At 42.3% G+C, this 24,570-nt stretch overlaps 1 protein-coding gene across 2 annotated transcripts in view; it reads left to right on the top strand.

Moving 5' to 3' along the window:
• ERI1 (exoribonuclease 1) overlaps positions 1-20,106 on the top strand; it is a 32,164-nt gene extending 12,058 nt beyond the window's left edge. For both annotated transcript variants that reach the window (XM_084626891.1, XM_084626890.1), the window contains exons 3-7: positions 9,786-9,993; positions 12,342-12,425; positions 14,182-14,291; positions 17,116-17,230; positions 19,184-20,106. In XM_084626891.1, coding sequence (XP_084483017.1) covers positions 9,786-9,993; positions 12,342-12,425; positions 14,182-14,291; positions 17,116-17,230; positions 19,184-19,426 — 760 coding nt within the window. In that variant the 3' untranslated portion in view covers positions 19,427-20,106. The remainder of the gene's footprint in view (positions 1-9,785; positions 9,994-12,341; positions 12,426-14,181; positions 14,292-17,115; positions 17,231-19,183) is intronic.
• The last annotated feature ends 4,464 nt before the right edge of the window (positions 20,107-24,570 follow it).

Below are 24,570 nucleotides of genomic sequence, written 5' to 3'. Positions count from 1 at the left end.
ACACCAACTGTGGCTTGGTTCCCCTACCTCTCTCTCCCTAATGGTGCTACTGCGCCTACTTGCTTCTGCTGCTGCCAACAGATATTGCCTGGATATTATCTTTTAAATTGCACTCCATAAAGAGGGTCTTTGAGGCTCTTGAAAAGTACAAAACATAAAGTATGCTTAATTTGGAAGGCAGGAAAACTGGAAAATGTTAATGACGGTATTATTAATTTTATTGCTTTTCTATTTTAAAGATCACTTGTAAAGGAAATTTTTTTAAATTGAATTTTTTTCTTTATGACAAAGGGTTGAAACGATTTTTTAAAGGGTTGTTTTCTGCTTGCTTACTACTTTTTGAAATGCATGGAATGTAAAGTTTTCAGAGTAACAGCCGTGTTAGTCTGTATTCGCAAAAAGAAAAGAAGTACTTGTGGCACCTTAGAGACTAACCAATTTATTTGAGCATGAGCTTTCGTGAGCTACAGCTCCGATGAAGTGAGCTGTAGCTCACGAAAGCTCATGCTCAAATAAATTGGTTAGTCTCTAAGGTGCCACAAGTACTCCTTTTCTTTATGGAATGTAAAGTTTGTCTTTCCTGATTTTGCTGGGGGACCTCCAGGTGATTTCAGTGATATTTACTGTGAGATCTAGCACTGTAATTAAAGGGGTGAAGGTACTGAATCTTAAAAAAAAAAAAAAAAAAAAAAAAAAAAATTAAAGAATTCCATTATCCAAATAGTAATTAGTCATTCACGTTAAAAGGTGTTAATGAAAAAAAACAAATTTTAAAGTCTAACTAAAAAAATCCCTTTCCTTCTGAAATAGTGAACTTTAACTCTCTTGACTCTTGTGATTTCATCACTTAATTACAGGTTTCAGAGTAGGAGCCGTGTTAGTCTGTATTTGCAAAAAGAAAAGGAGTACTAGTGGCACCTTAGAGACTAACCAATTTATTTGAGCATAAGCTTTCGTGAGCTACAGCTCACTTCATTGGATGCATTCAGTGGAAAATACCACTAAAATTTTCCACTGAATGCATCCAATGAAGTGAGCTGTAGCTCACGAAAGCTTATGCTCAAATAAATTGGTTAGTCTCTAAGGTGCCACTAGTACTCCTTTTCTTATCACTTAATTAGTTCTTCAGACACTGTAGAGTCTTCCCGCTAAGATAAGATCTGAATTCCTAACTTAAAAAGAAAAAAGCAGGAGGAAAAACATTGTAAACAATCCAGAAAAAAGAAAATACAAGACTAATTATTTTCTTTTGCACATTATCTTTAAATCTCTGTTTATGTGGAACCAGTGATGCATTTTCTGACATAGCTGGCAGCAGGGTGTGTCAGCATTTCCAATATATACTTTCAATTTCAGGGGTCTTTTAAATTCGCTGCAGAATTTTTGACTCTGAAGATCCGTATTGAAGTAACTACTCTGAAAAGTGATTTTCTGAAAGTGGTATCATTGGGTCTCAGTGGCTTCTAGCGCACATCTGTAGTCTTTTATTTCTTTCCTAACTGCCAGCTCTGCAAAACTAACGTGGAATTTAAAAGTCAAGCTGTTTTTTTTTTTTCTGGCTTATGCATCACCAACAAAGATTCTACAATCAGAACAATCTGTTGATGCAAAAAGAAAAGGAGTACTTGTGGCACCTTAGAGACTAACCAATTTATCTGAGCATAAGCTTTCGTGAGCTACAGCTCACTTCATCGGAATAGTTGAAGTTTCGGGAAACAAAACAAATATATATTTTTTTTTAATTTTGAGTAATACACTAGAGGTATTTGTCAGGGACAGTGGCTCACCCCCTCAGTGTGGATGACCAGGGAAATACACAGAACAATAAACAGAAGAATATATACAACTTTAAAAATTAATAAGGTCTTTGGTATAAAGAAAAGGACATATGAGTCTAAAGTAAAAAGACCGGCTAACCTATTGAGGTGGGCTTTAAACTAGGTTAGAAGGGTCAGGTGACCAAAGCCCACAGGTAAGTCTATAGCTCAGTGGTTTGAGCATTGGCCTGCTAAACCCAGGGTTGTGAGTTCAATCCTTGAGGGGGCCATTTGGGATCTGGGGCAAAAATTGGGGGGGATTGGCCTTGCTTTGAGCAGGGGGTTGGACTAGATGACCTTCTAAGGTCCCTTCCAACCCTGATATTCTATGATCTGTGAAACCTAGGAGAAGGTTTGGAATTTGGGGGGGAGCATGGGCTGTTATAGCAGGGATAAAGGAGAGACAAGACAGAATGGGGCGGGAGGGGGGAAATCAAATCAGTATTTTAGATGTCTGTATACTAATGCTAGAAGTATGGGGAATAAGCAGGAAGAACTCAAAATGTTCGTAAATAAGCACAACTATGACATAGTTGGCATCAGAGAGACCTGGTGGGATAATATGCATGACTGGAATATTGGTATAGAAGGGTACAGTTTGCTCAGGAAGGACTGGCAGGGGAAAAAAGGGAGGAGCTGTTGCCTTATATATTAAAAATGTATATACTTGGACTGAGGTTAAGATGGAAATAGGAGACAGACTTGTTGAATGTCTCTGTGTAAGGATAAAAAGGGGTGAAGAAACAAGGGTGATGTCCCGGTAGGGATCTACTACAGACCACCTAACCACTTTAGGACACTTGTTTCGTCTACAATGTGCAGGGAGAACAGCACACATCACATACTGAGCCTCAGCCAATCACTGATTTTACTGTTCAAGCTTTCTGATTGGCTCCCGTCCCCGGGCTCAGCCAATCAAAAACAAGCGGCAAGGCTACCTGGCAACAAGCTAGCCTGGCTGAGGAAGCCAATCAAACAAGAAGAGACTGCAAGGGACCCCCTTCCAGCTCCATTCATTATAACATGACCACAAAGTTATTTACAAGCAACTCGGTAAAAAGCAAGCCCAGTTCTGCATAGTATGTTGTTGGCAGTCTGAGCAGCTGCCTGCCTGGCTGTCTGCCCAGCCTGTCTCCCAACATTGAACGCATTGCATCTGTGAATAGGGGCATATCCAACACGTACAGTTGCTACAGAGAAATTTACAAGGAGAAGAGGGAACATCTGTCCAAACTTCCTTGGATACTTTAAGACTGCAAGAAGACTCCAGAGAAACCTGGAGCCCAGGCTTCAGAGAAGCCCCCAGCCAAGAGCCCTTCAAAAAGTTCTGGAAAGTCAAAGCATATGTGATTAGTCATCTATAATTCTTTTAGTACACATTATTATGGGTTATTGTGGTGAAAATAGTGCATCAAGCCTTGGTTCAGGAACCAGTCCCCCCTTTAAAACCATTGATTCCTATGGGAAAAGCAGTTTCGACTTACGTTTCAACTTACAACGCAATTCTGAGGAACTAATTGTTTTGTAAGTCTGAGATTCCCTGTACGACATCCCCGCCAGAGGGGTAGACTTCCTCTTCTCCGACTGGCGTCCTAATTCCTTTGTGGTCGACACTGCTAATCAACACGGAAAACAACAACAGTTTAGGTCAGTGGTCTCCAACCTTTTTACGCCCAAGATCACTTTTTGAATCTAAGGGCAACCCAAGATCTAACCCGCCCCTTCCCCATAGCCCCACACCCTCCATCTCTTCCCCCCCACTCCACCTCGGTCGCTCACTCTCCCCCACCCTCACTCACTTTCACCAGGCTGGGGCAAGGGGTTGGGGGTTCGGGAGCAGGTGTGGGCTCTTGGCTGGGGCCGAGGGGTTCGCAGTGTGGGAGGGGGCTCTGGGCTGAGCCTGGGGCAGGGGGCTGGGGTGGAGGAGGGGGTGAGGGGTGCAAGCTCTAGGAGGGAGTTTGGGTGCAGGAGGGAGCTCCGGGCTGGGGCACAGTGTTAGGGTGCAGGAGAGGGTACAGGGTACTGGCTCTGGGAGGAGGGTCAGGGCTGGGGCAGGGTGTTGGAGTGCAGGAGGGGGTATTGGGTGCTGGCTCTGGGAGAGGGCAGGGGTAGGGGGTTGAGGGACAGGATGGGGGGCAGGGTACTAGCTCTGGGAAGGGTTGCAGGGGTGGGGCTTGGGGTGCAGGAGTGGGTTCAGGGTGCAAAAGGGGGCATGGGGTGCTGCCTCTGGGAGGGAGCTCAGGGCTGGGACTTGGGGTTCAGGAGGGGGTTTGGGGTGCAGGAGGGGGTTTGGGATGCTGGCTCTGGGAGTGGGCTCAGGGTGGGGTTTGGGGTGCAGGAGGGGGTTTGGGATGCTGGCTCCAGGAGAGGGCTCAAGGATGGAGGTTGGGGTGCGGCCTTCTGCCAGGCAGCACTTACCTCTGGCAGCTCCTGGTCGGTGGTGGGTGCAGCAAGGCCAAGGCAGGCTCCATGCTTACCCTGGCCCCACACCACTCCCCGAAGGGGCCAATGCGCACCTGGGGGACGTGGCTCCGTGCACTGCCCCTCTCTGCAAGCACTGCCCCTGCAGCTCTCCCAGCCAATGGGAACTGCGGGGGCGGTGCTTGCAGGCAGGAGCAGTGTGTGGAGGGAGAACCCCAGCTGCGGGGTGGTGCTGGCCACTTTTGGGAGCAGTGTAGGGCCGGGGTAGGCAGGGAGTCTGCCTTAGCAGCAGCCGCAGTACACTGCCGGAGATCACGATCAACTGGGAGATCCTCTAAGATCTACCAGTCGAGTGCGATTGACTGGTTGGTGATCACAGGTTTAGATCGTCCCCACAGGACAAGGAACACACAAGGATCGACCTCTTCAGACAAAAAATTTATTCCTTGGTGACGCTACAATTTAGGTTTCAGAGCGGTAGCCGTGTTAGTCTGTATCAACAAAAACGATGAGGAGTCACCTTGTGGCACCCTAGAGACTAACAAATTTATTTGAGCATAAGCTTTCGTGGGCTAAAACCCACTTCATCAGATGCATGGAGTGAAAAATACAGTAAGCAAATAAATTTCTCTAAGGTGCCACAAGGACTCCTTGTTGTTTTTACAATTCAGAGTCACCAACTATTCTGCTTTATTAGCTAAATATGGTTATGATAAATATGATGAGCTCTTTCACTGAGGAGCTTCCAGAAGAGAAACCAGCACATTTTAAGGCTATTCTAAATGAGAGCCAACTTGTTGCTTGAACAGCCCTCCAAGCATCCTGGGACGTAGCAGATACGACAGCTATAACCATGGCCACAGCCATGGTTATGCAGCGAGCACCCTGGTTACAATCATTTGGCATACCTGAAGAACTCCAAACCAAAGCCAAAGACCTACTTTTCGACCGAGAGAAACTATTTTAAACCAAGACGGATAAGGTGCTCCACTTGATGAAAGATTCTAGAGCCACTCTTCGCACTTTGGGGATCTACACTCCACCTGCAAAGAGAAGATGCAAAAGTCAAAAACTGTTGAGGGAGGGCCACCCAGAAACACAGCCAACAGGAGCAGAGAAAAGCTCCAGTTTTTGCAAAGATGATAATGTTGGCAGCGACCGAGACCACTTCAGTCTCAACCCTTGACATCTCAAACGGCTGCACCCAAACAACAGTTTTGAAGTTTTTGTCTAGGTTCTGAACAACCTCCTTCACCCAATCTGTCCCCATGCTTTGGTCATCGCCTTCGCCCATTGTACCATATCTGTGCATCAATAACCACGGACCAATGGGTGTTAGAGATTGTTCAGTCAGGCTATACCATCCATTTGGGGACGGGATAGCTCAGTGGGTTGAGCATCGGCCTGCTAAACCCAGGGTTGTGAGTTCAATCCTTGAGGGGGCCATTTAGGGATCTGGGGCAAAAATTGGGGATTGGTCCTGCTTTGAGCAGGGGGTTGGACTAGATGATCTCCTGAGGTCCCTTCCAACCCTGATATTCTATGATTCTATGATCCCTTTTACCTCCCGCCCACCTACCCTACCCCCATCCCTGTCCATCTTCAGGGACCCTTCTCACAAGCACCTGTTACAACAAGAAGTTGATCATGTTCTACTACTAGGTGCCGTAGAACATATGCCTTCGCAATACGTGGGGAAGGGGTTTTACTTCCACTACTTCCTGACCCAGAAGAAGAATAGGGGATGGAGACCTATGCTGGACCTCAGGAAGCTCAACAAGTTTGTACAAGCTCAAAAGTTCAAGGTAGTCATACTGAGTACGGTACTTCCAGCACTGCAAAAGGGGGACTGGTTTTCAGCCCTCGACCTCCAAGATGCTTATTTTCAAATTACTATAGAATCATAGACTATCAGGGTTGGAAGGAACCTCAGGAGGTCATCTAGTCCAACCCCCTGCTCAAAGCAGGACGGATCCCCAATTAAATCATCCCATCCAGGGCTTTGTCAAGCCTGACCTTAAAAACTTCTAAGGAAGGAGATTCCACCACCTCCCTAGGTAACGCATTCCAGTGTTTCACCACCCTCCTAGTGAAAAAGTTTTTCCTAATATCCAACCTAAACCTCCCCCACTGCAACTTGAGACCATTGCTTCTTGTTCTGTCAGCTGCTAGAACTGAGAACAGTCTAGAGCCATCCTCTTTGGAACCCCCTTTCAGGTAGTTGAAAGCATCTATCAAATCACTCCTCATTCTTGTCTTCCGTAGACTAAACATCCCCAGTTCCCTCAGCCTCTCCTCATAAGTCATGTGTTCCAGTCCCCTAATCATGTTTGTTGCCCTCTGCTGAACTCTTTCCAATTTTTCCACATCCTTGTAGTGTGGGGTCCAAAACTGGACACAGTACTCCAGATGAGGCCTCACCAGTGTCGAATAGAGGGGAACGATCACGTCCCTCGATCTGCTGGCAATGCCCCTACTTATACATCCCAAAATGCCATTGGCCTTCTTGGCAACATGGGCACACTGTTGACTCATATCCAGCTTCTCGTCCACTGTAACCCCTCGGTCCTTTTCTGCAGAACTGCTGCCTAGCCATTCGGTCCCTAGTCTGTAGCGGTGCATGGGATTCTTCCGTCCTAAGTGCAGGACTCTGCACTTGTCCTTGTTGAACCTCATCAGATTTCTTTTGGCCCAATCCTCCAATTTGTCAAGGTCCGTCTGTATGCTGTCCCTACCCTCCAACATATTTACCTCTCCTCCCAGTTTAGTGTCATCTGCAAACTTGCTGAGGGTGCAATCCACGCCATCCTCCAGATCATTTATGAAGATTTTGAACAAAAGAGGCCCCAGGACCGACCCTTGGGGCAGTCCACTTGATACCAGCTGCCAACTAGACATGGAGCCATTGATCACTACCCGTTGAGCCCAACAATCTAGCCAGCTTTCTATCCACCTTATAGTCCATTCATCCAGCCCATACTTCTTTAACTTGCTGGCAAGAATACCGTGGGAGACCGTGTCAAAAGCTTTGCTAAAGTCAAGGAACAATACGTCCACTGCTTTCCCTTCATCCACAGAGCCAGTTATCTCGTCATAGAAGGCAATTAGATTAGTCAGGCATGACTTGCCGTTGGTGAATCCATGCTGACTGTTCCTGATCACTTTCCTCTCCTCTAAGTGCTTCAGAATTGATTCCTTGAGGACCTGCTCCATGATTTTTCCAGGGACTGAGGTGAGGCTGACTGGCCTGTAGTTCTCCGGATCCTCCTCCTTCCCTTTTTTAAAGATGGGCACTACATTAGCCTTTTTCCAGTCGTCCGGGACCTCCCCCGATCGCCATGAGTTTTCAAAGATAATGGCCAATGGCTCTGCAGTCACATCCGCCAACTCCTTTTGCACTCTCAGATGCAACACATCTGGCCACATGGATTTGTGCTTATCCAGTTTTTCTAAATAGTCCCGAACCACTTCTTCCTTCACAGAGGGCTGGCCACCTCCTCCCCATGCTGTGCTGCCCAGTGCAGTAGTCTGGGAGCTGACCTTGTTCGCGAAGACAAAGACAAAAAAAGCATTGAGTTCTTTAGCTTTTTCCACATCCTCTGTCACTAGGTTGCCTCCCTCATTCAGTAAGGGGCCCATACTTTCTTTGACTTTCTTCTTGTTGCTAACATACCTGAAGAAACCTTTCTTGTTACTCTTAACATCTCTTGCTAGCTGCAACTCCAGGTGTGATTTGGCCTTCCTGATTTCACTCCTGCGTGCCCGAGCAATATTTTTATACTCTTCCCTGGTCATTTGTCCAATCTTCCACTTCTTGTAAGCTTCTTTTTTGTATTTAAGATCAGCAAGGATTTCACTGTTAAGCCAAGCCAGTCGTCTGCCATATTTACTATTCTTTCTACACATCGGGATGGTTCGTCCCTGTAACCTCAATAAGGATTCTTTAAAATACAGCCAGCTCACAGAGAATACACCTCGCTCACAGAGAATACCTGCGGTTCACAGTAGGACAAGAACACGTCCAGTACAGAGCACTACCATTCAGCCTAGCCACTGCACCAAGTCTTTTCTTCAAAACCATCCTGGTAGTAGCAGTACATCTACGCAAACAAGGGATATTGCTCTTCCCATACCTGGACCATCGGCTTCTCAAAGGCCCAACTTGGCAAGAAGCACTGGACACAGTCCAGACAACGATCACTCTATTCAGGGATCTAGGGCTACAGAAAAACAAAAGAAAATCTACCCTAATCCCTGTTCAACAGCTGGACTTCATTGGGGCACATCTCAAGACCATAGAGGCCAAAGCATCCCTACCACAGCACAGATTCACAACACTGATAAACCATATCTCAGAGGTCAGAGTCAGCCCCCAAAGACTGGCCTATACACGTCTGCAACTGCTCGGACACATAGCAGCCACAGTGTTTGTGGTGCAATAGCAAGACCACATATGTGTTGCCTACAGGGCTGTTGACCTCTTGATTTGTAACATGGCAGTTCTCAGCTAGCAACTCCCCGTACAGTGGTTTTAAAAATAATTTTATTAGAAAATAAAAGCTCTCTCCAGTTTTTAACCTTCTGCCATTATAAACATTATCCGAATTAAAAAGAACAGGAGTACTTTTGGCACCTTAGAGACTAACAAATTTATTAGAGCATAAGCTTTCGTGGGCTACAGCCCACTTCATCAGATGCATAGAATGGAACATATAGTAAGAAGATAGATAGATAGATATATACACGCACACATATACAGATAAGTTGGAAGTTACCATACAAACTGTGAGAGGGTAATTAGTTAAGATAAGCTATTATCAGCAACAGAAAAGCTTCAAAAACAGACTCCAAGGAGAAACTGCTGAGCTTGAATTAATATGCAAACTAGATACCACTAACTTGGGTTTGAATAGAGACTGGGAGTGGCTGGGTAATTACACACATTGAATCTATTCCCCCCCCCCCTTAAAGTATCCTCACACCTTCTTGTCAACTGTCTAAATGGGCCATCTTGATTATCACTACAAAAGTTTTTTTTCTCCTGCTGATAATAGCTCATCTTAACTAATTAGCCTCTTACAGTTTGTACGGTAACTTCCAAGTTATCTGTATGTATATATATATCTTCTTATTATATGTTCCATCCTATGCATCCGATGAAGTGGGCTGTAGCCCATGAAAGCTTATGCTCAAATAAATTGGTTAGTCTCTCAGGTGCCACAAGTCCTCCTGTTCTTTTTGCAGATACAGACTAACACGGCTGCTACTCTGAAACCTGTCATTATCCAAATTGCCACTGACTTCAAGGGTACAGGATCACAGCATTAAGGTTTTTCAAAATACTGAAAAGTAAATCATTCTACTTTAGGATCATTTAGCTGTTTTGAAGATAAAACTAGATTGCATAGTGACTTTGTGCATCATTTATGACTCTGTTTTGAATAAGCAGAAGTAGATTTGGCTTCATTTCTGGAGTGATGAAGCAGTTAATATGAACAAAATTGGATTGGAATGTGAGTTCTAATACCTTGTCTCATTCCTTTACAGGGGAGTGAAAGATGTACTGAAAAAGAGATTGAAGAACTACTATAAGAAGCAGAAGCTGATGCAGGAGCCCAGTAATGGAGACAGTTACTATGATTACATCTGTGTTATTGACTTTGAAGCAACCTGTGAAGAGGACAATCAGCCTGAATTTACACATGAAATAATTGAATTTCCTATTGTTTTATTAAATACTCGTACCCTAGAAATAGTAAGTGACCTACTTGCTTTGCCTCGTGTGCTCATTGCTTCAAAGAGTAGGAACTGATCAGTTTTTAAATAGTTACAGAACTTGGAGTTTAAAGGGACACAGCTAACATGAAATATAGTCAGTTTTTCTTTATTTAAAAGAGAGAGCGTCAGGAATGATATTTGCTTCTGCATTTTTTATTTTTTATTTTTTTTAAAAAGACCAGATTTGAAGTTGACCATGTTCCTTAAACAATTATACTTTGCATTTTTATATCTGGGTAATAAATTCACTACTTGGTTCTTCTGCCCTTGTTTGGTTTCCCATTTTTAAAATGTCTGTTTTTCTCCAAAGTCCACGGAAACAGGAGAAACAGTGCTCTCAAATGCATAAAATAATTTTTTTTCTTTTTTTCCCCTTAATCGTTTTTTTTTCTTTGCCCAGTTATGGTAATCTTGGAGCTAGTCTATATTAGAAAACTTGTACTATTTGTAATTAAGTCAATTTAATATCAATCTAGTTTCACCACTGCACATTTTCTAAAATGGACGAGGTCTTAATTGTATGCTGAAAATTGTAGGCAGAAATGTGACTTAAGTAGATGTTGCTGTATCTTTGTGTATACCTCTGTCCAGTTCAACCAACAGTCATTTAGAATAGAGTCCTCAAAATCTTCCCATGTTGACAACGTCCCTTAAGATCTTCTCTATCTTCAGAGAGACAAAACTAGAATAATACCTGGTGGTGTATATGGTGGTCTAGATCCTCAGAGTGATGTTCACTTAGCTACCTGATAGGATTGTATGCAGTTTAGTTAATAGTTCCTCATCTATAAAATAGGGATACTTAAAACAGATTAAGGGACTTGCTGAAGGCCTCACTGCCAATCAGAGCTAGGTTTAGGAGCCAGGAGTTCTTGGCTTCCGGCCCTGAGCTCAGTTCATTACACCAACTCCAAGATAGGCAGCATGTTCCTAAACATGGAGTTTTCTTCAGTTTGACTTTCTTATAGCGCTGGTCAGAGATTAATCAGTAGTGTTATGTCTTCACTGCAGAGTTAACTCAGATAATCAGCACCCAGGTTAGCTTAGCCTGAGTATAAGCAGCAACACTGCAAAGCCACACCTTCATTCAAAGCTATACCTTCATTAGTGCTGCACTAACTGGGGTCCCATTTTTCTTTATGCTGTAGTAAGTTGAGCTGATCTGATTCTTTCCCAGTGAATTGTGGGAGAACTTCTTTCCTTTTGGGCACACAAGTGAATGTGGGGAAGGCACTGGAGTATTAACAACGTTTTAATGGTTTAGCCTGCATTCTCACTGCAAAGTGGGTGGGTTACAAACCCAAATGAAATCCTCACTCCATCTTTAGCATGTACCCCAGGATGAGCCAACCAGTTCAGGTTGAAAGCACCATTAATTTTGGGTCAGAAGTCTTTGTGTGTGGATGGACTCTGGATGAGGAGTAACACCTGAATAAGAGCCCAGGTTCACTCTGCAGTGAAGGCAAATGTTTGTTACCCTGTTGGGACCCCAGTGCATAATCTCTAAGGCCTGGACTACACTTAAAACCTTAGCTGCTATAGCTATGTTGTTACAGGTATGATTTTATTTATTTATTTTATTTATTTATTTTTACAACATAGCTACCAGTAAAACTCTAATATATATTCAGTTGTACTGGTATGAGCTTTCTTATACTGAGAGAATTGTATCCACACTAAAGAGTATTTTGGTATAGCTAACTGGTATAACTACACCAGCAAAACTGGCTAGCGTTCGTAAGGTGGTCTACTTCATATGGCCCTACAGAAGTTAGTTGTAGCCAAAGATTAACTTTTGGGCCTTCCATTTGATGGTGTGCAAAAGAGAAAGGATCATGCGGTTAGCAACATGATGAAACCCAGCATATATATGCATCTCAGCTGATAGATATATCAGGAAGCTTTAGGAACAGAGGTCATCCAACAATCAAATCATATCACATCAGAGTGCAGCCCATGGCTTCCCTGTAACTTCAGTTGATGAAGGAAAACAAGCAACTCCTAGTCATCTATCAAAGATGACGCATGGAAGAAAATATATTTATGTGGATTTTATTTTTGATAAATGGTTTTTACCTTGGAACAGTATATCACAAAATTTTTGTAGTCATTTATTAATTGCATTATTGCAGTCCCATTTATTTGGTAAACTTCAAATGATGGACAATGGCTAATAAAGAGGGCTCAAATATGAATATTATCTGGCTGTTTGCTAGTTAACCATTCTTTTCAGGCACAAGGCTAAAATCCTATGAAATCTGACTTGTGATTGTATGTTTCTCCATGTCACTGTAAAACATTTGACTTTTTTATCTCCTCTTGTAGGAGGATACCTTTCAACAGTATGTGAAACCAGAGATTAATCCCCAGCTTTCAAACTTCTGCATCAATCTGACAGGAATCACTCAGGTAACATCTTCAATATCTATGAGTCCAGATACAGGTATGAATGAAAAGGTTACATTTTGTCAAGGTTTTTAGACTTAAGTTTCAGTGATTGATTTTAGGGCTTACCGGTACTTTCCTGATTTTTTTCCCCTCCCTTCTCCGTCTCACCACTTAATTTCTTTCTGAATCAGTCCTTCAAACAGCAAAGTTGGGAGCTCAGAGGAGAAGCACAGATTTATTCCAAGTCCAAATATATGCAAACCTGTGCAGATAGCCCAAGGATTACTTGACTGTTAAGAATTAAATCTTTGCTCTTTTTGCTTGAAGATTGGTTTTTAAAAGAGTTATACTTAGGGGAATTGGAAATGGAGACTTACAAGAATAATACAGCTTTTAAAGTAAGTACAGTTTAAGGCCTAAAACCCTTAAAGTCCTTAATAGTTTTCTTAGGCCTTGTCTACACTGCCACCTTATAGCGGTGAAACTTTCTCGCTCAGGGGTGTGAAAAAACACCCCCCCGAGCGATGCAAGTTTCAGCGCTGTACAGTGGCAGTGTAGACTGTGCACCAGCACTGGTTGCTACTCCCCTCATGGGGGTGGGTTGGTTTTTTTTCACAGCGCTGGGAGTGCTCTCTCCCAGCCCTGGTGCTGCGACTACACAGCCATGTTAAAGCCAAGAACTCATCATATTTTGACTAGTTTGGATTAGTTCAGGAATGATGTAATGAGCCAAGTTTCTCCACTTTACAAACCAGCTTAAAACTACTATGGACTGTTCTCAGTGTAGATGCTCAGTCTGTCTTTGGTGTATAGACTGAGGTATTGTTTCTGATTTCTGTGTTCAGACCTCATGAGTGTGTACATTGATGAACATCAAAACTTGCTGCACTCATAGTTGTGTTTTGGTTTTTGAAAGAAGGGAGTTTTCTGGTATCTGTTTTTACTTCCAACAATAAAGATTGTGCATTAGTGATAATTCCTTTCTAATGGCTGGACGTGGATCCTCTATAGCTGCCAGTGTCCTGCCAGCCCAAAGAATCTTAAATGGTTGCAAGATGAGTGGTAGTGGTTGTGGACTAGGAGACCCAGACTTCTGGGTTTTAGTTTAAGTTCTGTCACTGGCTAACTGCTTGACTTACTGCAAGTCACTTAAGTCCAGATTTTTAGAAGTATTGCAGTGTTGTTTTCAGTGTTGCAATGCCTAACTGATTTAGGAGCCTAAATTGACTGTCAATGGGATATAGGTTCCTAAGTGTCTAAATCACTTTAAAAAAAGACTTAGGCTGCTAAATCAACTAGACATTTTAACAGTGAGTGCAGCAATGCCTCAGTATCTTTAAAAATCTGGGCTCTAAGGTCTGATTTTCATCCCCACCCTCCCCATAGGTGGTGGTAATTGGATCTGTGAGTAAGCCTGCTGCAGTTTCCACGATATGCATCTGAGGAAGTGAGCTGTAGCTCACGAAAGCTTATGCTCTAATAAATTGGTTAGTCTCTAAGGTGCCACAAGTCCTCCTTTTCTTTTTGCGAATACAGACTAACACGGCTGCTACTCTGAAACTTACCACCTATGCAAATCAGGCCCTTAAGCTCTCTTTGTCTCTGAAACTGGGATAATGCGTAGCCACCTCAGAGGGGTTTTGTGAGCCCCTCTTTTGTTTAAATGTTTTTAGTTTGTTGGAAGTATGTAGTGTTAGTTCCTGTTTAACTGTAATGTCTTACGCTACACATTTTCTTTTAGAAAACGTACCTGACTTCTGTTTTTATGTATTCTCAGGACCACGTAGACAAAGCTGATGCATTTCCTCAGGTTCTACAAAATGTTGTAGAGTGGATGAGACAGAGAGAGCTGGGAACCAAGTATAGCTATACCATATTGACTGATGGGTATGTCTCGGAAAGCAGGGTGCAAATTTTATATAGTAACCTTTCAAATGCATTTTAAAACTGCAAAGCAATTCTTAGATTAATCTACTTTTTGTAACCAGTATTGCCAAAATTAGAATATAACATTGGCCCTAAGAGCACACTAGAGTACTTTTTCATTTGGGCTATAGTTCTGACAATGAAATTGAGTAGGAACTAAAGCTTGAATCCACTAGGTGGCACCAATTATTTTCCAGCATTCTCCTGGCTTATGTGAGCCCAAAATGAAAGCTTCATACACTTTTCAAATCCTTAATAAAATTAACAAATATGAATACAAAATATAACATGCAGTATTGAGGTTGTGTAGTTAGATTAAAAGTCATGAAAATATGAAAGTTGATGTTCTAGAAGCAATGTTAATGTTGGTTACATAATACATCTTATGCTTTACATTACCATTACCTGTAATATGTGCTTATATTTAACTAGAAAACAGGAATAGAAAATGCTGTATACTACATTTTAGGAACAGTGGCCTAGTGAATAGAACACTGGAGTTGGACTCAGGAGACCAGCATTCAGTTCCTGGCTCTGCACGGAATGTTCTTATGCTAGTCAGTCTACCCTGTGCCTCAGCTTCCTAGCAATGATAGTTCCTTATTTCACAAGGATTTTGTGAGAATAAAATACATTAATAATTTTGAGGTGCTCAGATACAATGGTGATGAGGACTCTATAAGTTTCTAGATAGATGTGCAATGTAGACAACATAACATTGGTCTTGGAATCTTCACTTCTGCATCTCATGGGGTCACATATTTTGAGACCAGTAGGAACAATTATGATCATCTTGTCTGACCCGCACAGTGCAGGCCAGGGCACTACATCCAGTCAATTGTGTGTCTCTTTTTAACTGTGAAATTTTAACAATCTTTTTTTTTTTTTTTTTTTAAATGAGATAAGCAGGACAGGCAATTTTAAATGTTAAACTTAATATTATCCCAATCAGGCTTCATAGTGCACACCTTAGTGAGGTAAATGGTATCTGTCATGGGGTTCACTCTCTGCTGGAGGCGCCTCCTCCTGGCTATCCTCGGGATTAGCTCTGGCCAGGCATTGCACCTTCCTCCGGCAGGGGGGGTCTCATGTCCTCTTCTTATCCTATGGCTCTCTCACTCCAGGAATCTCAGCCTTCCGGCCATCTCATTATGTAGTTTCCTCTTCCAGAGAGGAGTGTAACAAAGTCTTTCCTGGACCAAATTGTCCCAGACAGTCCACTGTCCTCTGCCTGGTATTTGCCGCATCCCCAGTGGCTGGTAGGGGAACCTGGGCTATATCCGGTTAGCAGCCAAGTCTGCACTCCTATTCCTTGCTGCTATTCCCCTGAGCCTTCACATACCTTCCTGGCTTTCCCCCTATTGGGATTTGCCAACTTCCCAACTCCCTCCACTCAGGGAGTGACTGCAGCCTACTTCCCTGCAGCTTCCTTCTGCTGCCAACTACCTGGCTTTATATAGGCCCCAGCTGTTCCTGTCCAGCTGAGCTTGCTTCCAATTAGTTCCCTGCTCCTTGGCTCCTCCTCCAGGTGCAGCCAGTGGAGTTAATTGGCCTGTCTGGCCATCTTAACCCCTTTCAGTCCTACGTGGGGTGGACACACCATCACAGTGTCCAAAATGAGCATGTTCTTATCTGGTAAACGTTTTCTGTTAGGCTGGGTTAACAAGGCAACGGTATATCTTATGTTGTGATCACTGTATCATTGTCCCGGAAGAAGATAAATAAATGTATTCTATGAAAGCATGTAATTTAGAGAAAAGAGTAAAGAACCCTTTCTCATGGGGTCAGCAAAATGCTTTTCTCTGCCAATGTCTTTTTCCTGTTCTGGGTAGAAAGGTAGCCTTAAAATATATTTAAAAATGCTAATTTTCAGTGGGACACAATCTTTCTTTCCAAGTTAAATTGTCCCATTAGCAGCCCCTTCCCCTTCTAGACCCCCCTGTGTTATCCTAGAAGAATGTGCAAGGATGTCACAGAGAGGGCTGAGCTTATTTGGGGTCTAAGATTTTAGTAGGTGCCAGTGTTTTGCTCAGTAGTTGACTTCCTTTCAGTAACTTAACATTATTTTTATCTCCACACCAAGAACAGGAATGGAAACATAATGAAGTTTTTCACTAACTTTAAATGTAGTGTGTGCTGAGGAGGCTCCTACAACAGAATATTTACTTTTCATCCACAAATCTGACAGATTTAGAACTTAGTTGGGGAACTGGCCCTATTGATTTAAAAAAATACTTTGGGATCTTGAATGGTCACCTGTCATCAAATCAGTTTCATTACTTAATTCAGGAAAGTAACCTTTATAGGTTCAAATGTGTTCCTGAAGTGACTTTCACTCAAGGGGAGAAGATACAACAGGATTCCTTATCAGTCAGCTGTGTAGGTGGAAAACACACTTTTTGGGATGGATGTGCATGAGATTGGAAGGGTGACTGGCTTCAGAATGCAGAGTTGGAAATGCCTGGGGCCATGTTTACATCCTACATGAGTGAGGATAAGGTCCTAAAAAAAGAGTGCTTGCTTTAATGTCTGGAGTTGACTGGAGACAGTAGCCAACAAGTCCCTCTCTTTTGCTGATGTTGTTTATTACGAGTGATAAAATTTTTCTCATGCACTGTCTTTTCCCTCCTGTCCATTGTCCCAAAGAAAAGACAAGGAAAACTTGTGCTACAAGTTTGCTATGTTGAAAATGTTTCATATAATTGTCTCTTTTGCTCCCATTTAAGATTTGCTGTTAAAGTTTTGTCTTTACTTTTTCTCTCTCTCCTGCTTTTTCCCCCCCAAGGTCTTGGGATATGAGTAAATTTCTGAATATCCAGTGCCGTATCAGCCGTATCAAATATCCCTCTTTTGCCAAAAAGTGGATCAACATTCGCAAATCCTATGGAAACTTCTACAAGGTTTGAATTTTTTGCAGATTCTCTGGGGAAAAATCAGTCTAAAGTTGGAATAAGTGAAGTCTTGCACACATATTTATGAAAATTATTTTTGTACTGTCCAGGGTCAAGCTGTAAGACCTTCCAGTTTGTATAATTTCAGTAGCATTTATTTAGGTCACAGGGCCTTAACAAAATGCTAATTTTGAGCACCCACAGCCTCTGTTGAATTCTTGAACATGAGACCACTGCTTAGGTGCTTATATAAAGATATAAGACTTTAACTTTAGTGTCCTATCTTTGAAAATCGTGGCTCATGTTTTCACTGTTGTAACTTGAAGCAATCTTTTGTACAGCTGTGTAGCTCTACCACACTGGAACTAGTTCACCCAGATGTGATCATGTTTAGTATTACTGTAGCAATTACTGCTGTACGTCTTCAAAAACCATATACTACAAAGAGCTAATCTCACAATTCCTATGTGAATTTTAGTAGCTAAGCAGCATTATCCCCATTTTCTGAGAGACAGTATCATGGGGGGCATGGGGAGGAAAGAGAGATTGCAAACTTGCCTAAAGTTGCAACAGATTATGCAGAGCTAGGATTAAAATCAGGAATATTTATCTCATTTACTGCTAGACCATGCTGCTGCTTTTTATCCTGATGGAGCTTAAGCTGCTATACTTGATCCTTTGAGGAGCTAATGAGCTCTGAGTTTAGCAGCCTGGTTAGGCTGTTCAAATCAGAATGGGGCCTGGCTTACCATCTGATTCCGACATGGCAGTGAAACTACTAGATTATGTAAAAGCCACTGTAAATCAATTTTGGAATTAATTTATCATTTCCACACAATTTCTTATCCAAAGAGGCTGCAGTGTTGAAGATCATTTCAAGCTTTTTTATAATCTCTTCCAAACTCCTCTTGAACATATCTAAAATAGTAGAAGGTAGTAAAGATGTTATAATTAATGTTATGTTAAAAGTGTAATGGGTAACTTACTCTAATTTTCAGGGAGACAACTGGATCTCGTATCTTACCTTTTTAATTGAACTGGCATAGTACTACATCATTGTGAAAGGGAAATATCCCACAACTTGCATGTATGATTTTTTTTATCCCTATGTAACTGTCACTATCAGAGTTGCTTGTTGCCAGGTTTTGGCAAATACACAGAACACTGATAATGCTGGTGCTAAGTGGAAGGGCATCTATCTTCCAGTGCCCTGTACTTTGCAGGATTTTTTTTAAAGACCAAATTTCACGTTTTAAAGAAAATTAAGAATATTATGTATTTGCACTGCAGCAGTGTCATCTAGTAATTAGACAAGTGAAGGACTCGGAATCAGGACTCATGGTCTTCTGGGCTCTGTTGCTGGTGTGCCCTGTGCCTTGGACAAGTCACTTAAGCTTTGACTACACTAGGGAAATCTTTGCAAAAATTTCTCACCATTGCTAACACTGGTCACCAGCATTACTGATCACCCAAGTGTAGATGAGTCTCCAGTGTTTTGAAAATCTTCCCTCACGGTGCTTCTAACTCCCTTGGGCATTTTTGAGAATCTGCTCCATGTCAGTTACCTGCTGCTCTGAGCAGTGTCAGATAATACAGTGCTTGGAATACTGGTGGCAGTCTGTCTATCCATGTCTCCTACTGTTGCCACCACTGGCAAAACTGAACTAGAGTTGACAGTGGTGGGAAACTTCTGCAAAACTTTCCATAATCTAGACAATACTCTTCTCTGTGTGTCTTTGTCCTCATCTGTAAAAGGTGGATACTCCTTTGCTAGGTCACAGAGATGTTCTGAGGTTTGATTGTGCGCAGAGTGCTTTGAGATATGAACCAAAAATGGCACAGCAGTGCTAGGTAGTCATAGACCCACTGCAGTATGAGAACTTATATAGGATAATGTAGAGTGTTTCATGCTGAGATATTTTTTATCTGATTTCTTTAACATGGTTCATTTTTCTTTTTCAGGTTCCCAGAAACCAGACCAAGCTAACAATCATGCTTGAAAAGCTGGGAATGAACTATGATGGGCGTCCTCATAGCGGACTTGATGACTCTAAGAACATTGCACGGATAGCTATACGTATGCTTCAGGATGGATGTGAGCTACGTGTGAATGAGAGAATGCATGGTGGGCAGCTAATGACTGTATCATCCTCTGCCCCGGTAGAGGGAGCCCCTGCTCCACAGATGCCCTGTTTTAGAAACTAGGCGTCGAAACGTGCTGCATTATGGACCAATATTGAAGACTTAAGTTAGGAATTGTTAATAAATCTTATCACGTGGCCATTTCAGTGCACCAGTTCTGCAATACAAAATCTAAAAGCACCTTAAGCAACTATCTCTGTTAAAATAAATAGGGGAGCATATGAACCTTGTTAATTAAAACTTGTGCGACAGCACTTTTCATGCTGATAATATTTTTGTAAGTCATCTTGGAACCTTTTCATACAAGGTTGATGTATAGTATGCTGGCAGGATGTTCAGATTTCTTTTTTGTGTGTGTGTAGAATAATTAATACAAAGTGTGGTTAGCCAGTGTGCCCTCTCCCTCTCCCGGCTTATAGGAAAGAGGATGGTTGTAGTAATGTTTAAAACACAGTGTGCTGCAATAGCTTTTAGCATCTTGACTACCCTTTGCACTTCCAGAAGAACTGTACAGTACCCTGGTCAGACTGGCTTTATCTACTGTGCACATTTGATAGCAGCAGACAGCATTCTCTTTTTATGTAAGATAGGAAAGGTGGGGGCATTCTTTACTGTTTTAATTGCTGTTAGAGCATTGGAGAGGGGAGGGTCTTTTAAGGAATACAGTTGTCAGTTTCTGTCTCTAAAATAATTGAGTAGCGTTGGGTGTCAAAAAACTGCATTGAATAAAAAGCTTTCATACAGCTGTTGGGATTAATTGATTTTTTTAATGTACATATAATCTGTCTGTAAAAAGGTTTTAATCTTCAGAATTTCATGTACTTCCAGATAATGGGTCCGCTTATTTCTTCTCTTCTCATTCCAAATCAGATTAAGTGTAGTTGTTTAATCCATACCAGTCACCAGGGCTCTAAAGAAAGGGTAAAGTAAAAATACTTACAATATTTAACATAATGTAAAGTACCGCTTGGTATACTTGTAGTGTCACTTGGATATTCTGTAAAAACTGTTTTGTATGGCCAAAGAAACACCAACTGCATTTATGTAATGAGCCGTACCAAACAGTCATGGGGCAAATATAGTGCCCATATTTAAAAAAGGGAAGAAAGAGAATCTGGGGAACTACAGACTGGTCAGCCTCACGTCAGTCCCTGGCAAAGTCATGGAGCATGTCCTCAAGGAATCCATTTTGAAGCACTTGGAGGAGAGGAAGGTGATCAGGAACAGTCAACATGGATTCACCAAGGGCAAGTCATGCCTGACCAACCTGATTGCATTCTGTGATGAGATAACTGGCTCTGTGGATTTGGGGAAAGCAGTGGATGTGATATACCTTGACTTTAGCAAATCTTTTGATAGGGTCTCCCACAATATTCTTGCCAGCAAGTTAAAGCAGTATGGATTGGATGAATGGACTATAAGGTGGATAGAAAGCTGGCTAGATTGTTGGGCTCAACAGATAGTGATCAGTGGCTCGATGTCTAGTTGGCAGCCGGTATCAAGTGGAGTGCCCCAGAAATCTGATAAAGTTCAACAAGGACAAGTGCAGAGTCTTGCACTTAGGAAGGAAGAATCCCATGCACCACTACAGGCTGGGGACCGACTGCCTAAGCAGCAGTTCTGCAGCAAAGGACCTGGGGATTACAGTGGACGAGAAGCTGGATATGAGTCAGCAGTGTGCCCTTGTTGCCAAGAAGGCCAACGGTATATTGGGCTGTAATAGCAGGAGCATTGCCAGCAGATGGAGGGAAGTGATTATTCCCCTCTATTTGACAATGGTAAGGCCACACCTAGAGTATTGTATCCAGTTTTGGTCCCCCCACTACATAAGGGATATGGACAAATCAGAGAGAGTTCAGCGGAGGGCAACAAAAATGATTAGGGGGCTGGAGCACATGACTTAGGAGGAGAGGCTGAGGGAACTGCGGTTATTTAGTCTTCAGAAAAGAAGAGCGAGGGGGGATTTGATAGCCTTCAACTACCTGTTGGGGCGATTCCAGAGAGGATGGAGCTAGGCTGTTCTCAGTGGTGGCAGATGACAGAACAAGGAGCAATGGCCTCAAGTTGCAGGGGAGGTCTAGGTTGGATATTAGGAAACACTATTTCACTAGGAGGGCGGTGAAGCACTGGAATGAGTTACCTTGGGAGTTGGTGGAACCTCCATCCTTAGAGGTTTTTAAGGCCCGGCTTGACAAAGCCATGGCTGGGATGATTTAGTTGGTGTTGGTCCTGCTTTGAGCAGGGGGTTGGACTAGATTACCTCCTGAGGTCTCTTCCAACCCTAATAATTTATAATTCTATGATGTCAAAATCTGCTAGTGTAAAATTAGACTTAATTCCATGGGGGGCCTTGCTGATAATACAACTCCATTTTCTACTGATACTTAAATGTATAATGTTTTAATTAGGCCAAGGATTTCTTCTGTTTGTTTGGCTCGGTAGTTGCTCTGCACTTGAGCATTAATTGACTTGAAATTATAATTATTTGTCCTGAAAATCAAAATAATTCATTTTTTGTCATTCCAGAGTCAAAAAAGTCAGAGAAAGGAGCATTCAGATAACTATTTTTGCCATTGGGAGAACAAACGATCTGTCATCTATATTCATAGCTTATTCACCTTAATCAAGACTTGCAGGAAACGAGCTGCTGATACTTAATTGAATTCATAATTAGCCTTTCTATGTTCAGAAATTATCCCTGTCTAGCTGATGGGGACTTTTTTCCACTCTTGATGAATTATATTCATACTAAGCCAATATAAACCTGAAAATAATTACTGATTTTTTTAAATTCATGTAATAGAGATACTAGAATCAATCTGATCTCAGGACTTTTCCTTTTTAGTGTTCAGGAGGAGAGCACCTTTGTTTTAAAGAGTGTGTATGTGTATGATTACGGGTACTTTAGACATCAAGCTGTAAGATGATTTTGATCAATTTCTGAAAGTAATCATTTATTTTTACCTTATATAATATCATTGGTCCTTTTGACAAGTTACATCAGGGGTGGGCAAACTTTTTGGCCCAAGAGCCACATCAGGGTTGCGCAACTGTATGGAGGGCCGGGTAGGGAAGGCTGTGCCTCTCCAAACAGCCTGGCTCCCGCCCCCATCCACCCCCTTCCACTTCCCACCCCCCTCAGAACCCCCGACCCATCCAACCCTGCCTGCTTCTTGACCCCTGACCACCCCCTCCCAGGATCCCCTGCCCCTAACCATCCCCTGGGACCCCACCCCCTATCCAACCTCCCCACCCCCTGCTCCCTGTCCCCTGACTGCCACAACCCCTATCCACACCCCTATCCCTAACAGCCCCCCAGGACCCCACCCCCTATCCAACTTCCTCTGCTCCCCGTCCGCTGAGTGCCCTGCCCCATCCAACCGCCCCCTGCTCCCTGTCCCCTGGGGACCCCCTGCCCCTTATCCAACCCCCCTGCTCCCTGCCCCCTTACTATGCTGGAGCCAGCCATGGCGCCGGGCTGCCAGAGAGGAGCGGCAGGCCAGAACGCTGCCTGTGCGGCGGCATGGCTGCAGGGGAGGGAGGACAGTGGGGGAGGGGCCAGGGGCAAGCCTCCCTGGCTGGAAGCTCAGGGGCCAGGTAGGATGGTCCCGTGGGCCATACTTTGCCCACCTCTGATTTACATTATTCCCTTTATGAACCTTTTGAGTTTTATTATTCTAAAAATATCTGATTACAGTGAATGTACTTATCCCTTAAATAACTAACGTGGCTAGTAAAAATAATGAACACATCGTGTTCAAATATGACTTCCATGTTCTGCCAGACTTTCGTACAAAATGTTAATTATATATTTGGTTTTCCATGTATTAAACAAAGTGTTCTCTCTTTTTGGAAATGTTTTAGGAAATAACTTTTTTTTTTTATATGATGGATCATAGTAAAGGTTTTTATGATGAAATCAAACTGAGCCCAGCAAACATTCTCATCAAACATTGGCATCTCCCTAGATCTAGTTGCAGTTCCTTTATTTACCTGTTTTTTGTGAGGCAACCAGTCCAATGAGGCCCAGCCTAGTTACAGATTATACTATACGTTTAATAAGTAAAGAACAGTTGCAACTTGATATCACTTATTTTAAGCACAGACCTGACGTTTTTGGCAAATACATTTATGGCAAAGACGTTTTGAAATAAGGGACAGACATTAATGGCCAGATTCTACTCTTGTGTACATTATTGGAAATCTGAAGTGGCTCTTTTTATATTCAGTTAATTAGTGAAATGAATGGAGCCATTCCAGCTTTACTTTGGTGTAATTTATATTAGAAGCAGACCCTAAATTTTTGTTACTTTTCAATCATTTTGAAACAAGTGATAATGTTTGTTAGTTTACCACTCAAGTGTATGAACCTTTAATAAAACAGTTTAGAAATTCATAAAATAAGTTACTTAACTCACTCTTTAAAAACAAGCAATATTGGCATTCACTTCTTCGGTATTTCTAGTATTTTAACTGTCACTTCATCAATTGAAACAGGCTCTGCATTATGGCTAATGTTCTGTATCTGTTGGGATTTTTGCTTTTATATGAATAATCTTTTAAAATTCAGCTGGTATTGTCGTTTGCTCTTTTCTGATATATTACTGGCTCCTGGAAGATTGCTCTTCTGATAAAATTAAATTACCATACTCTACAACTAATATGTTTCAAACAGAAACAAAAAAAAGTTACCAGCTTAATAGTGGTTTTTTTGTAATTATGGACTGAGAGTTGTTGTCCAGTAAAATTTTAGATTGGTATTAAATGTTTAATGATTGAAAAATATTACTACACTTGAAGGGGGGAAACAAATTAAAAGGACATTGGTACATTGACCTAGCTACACACAGGAGTGTACTTTGACTGACTTTCTGTTATCTAGTGCATGAATGCTTAAAGTATACTCCATGCTAATATCTGGGAATATCTTTAATTTATATTACTTTAATCTTCTGTGATGGGGAAAAGTTATTGGGAAGGTGGGCAGCTCCAATCCCACTTTGGTTGTATTACATCTCTGTCTGGATTCAGGCATTCTCGTGACATGCAGGAATTTCTGAGCAGCCCAGTGCCTGACGATCTTCCCTTGAGGAAGCATTGCAGGAATCTATCATTCTGCAGAATATCAACCTTAATCCTATGCCTGTTGATGGGGGAATCTTCTATGCTTTTGTGGTTTTATATCAGGCACACTGTGGGTAGTTCGT

This window comes from Lepidochelys olivacea, assembly GCF_965140295.1.
Source record: "Lepidochelys olivacea isolate rLepOli2 genome assembly, chromosome: 4".
NCBI classification, from domain to species: Eukaryota; Metazoa; Chordata; order Testudines; family Cheloniidae; genus Lepidochelys; species Lepidochelys olivacea.
Note: the sequence above shows the minus strand (reverse complement) of the source record. Positions and strands in the feature narration are given on the sequence as shown.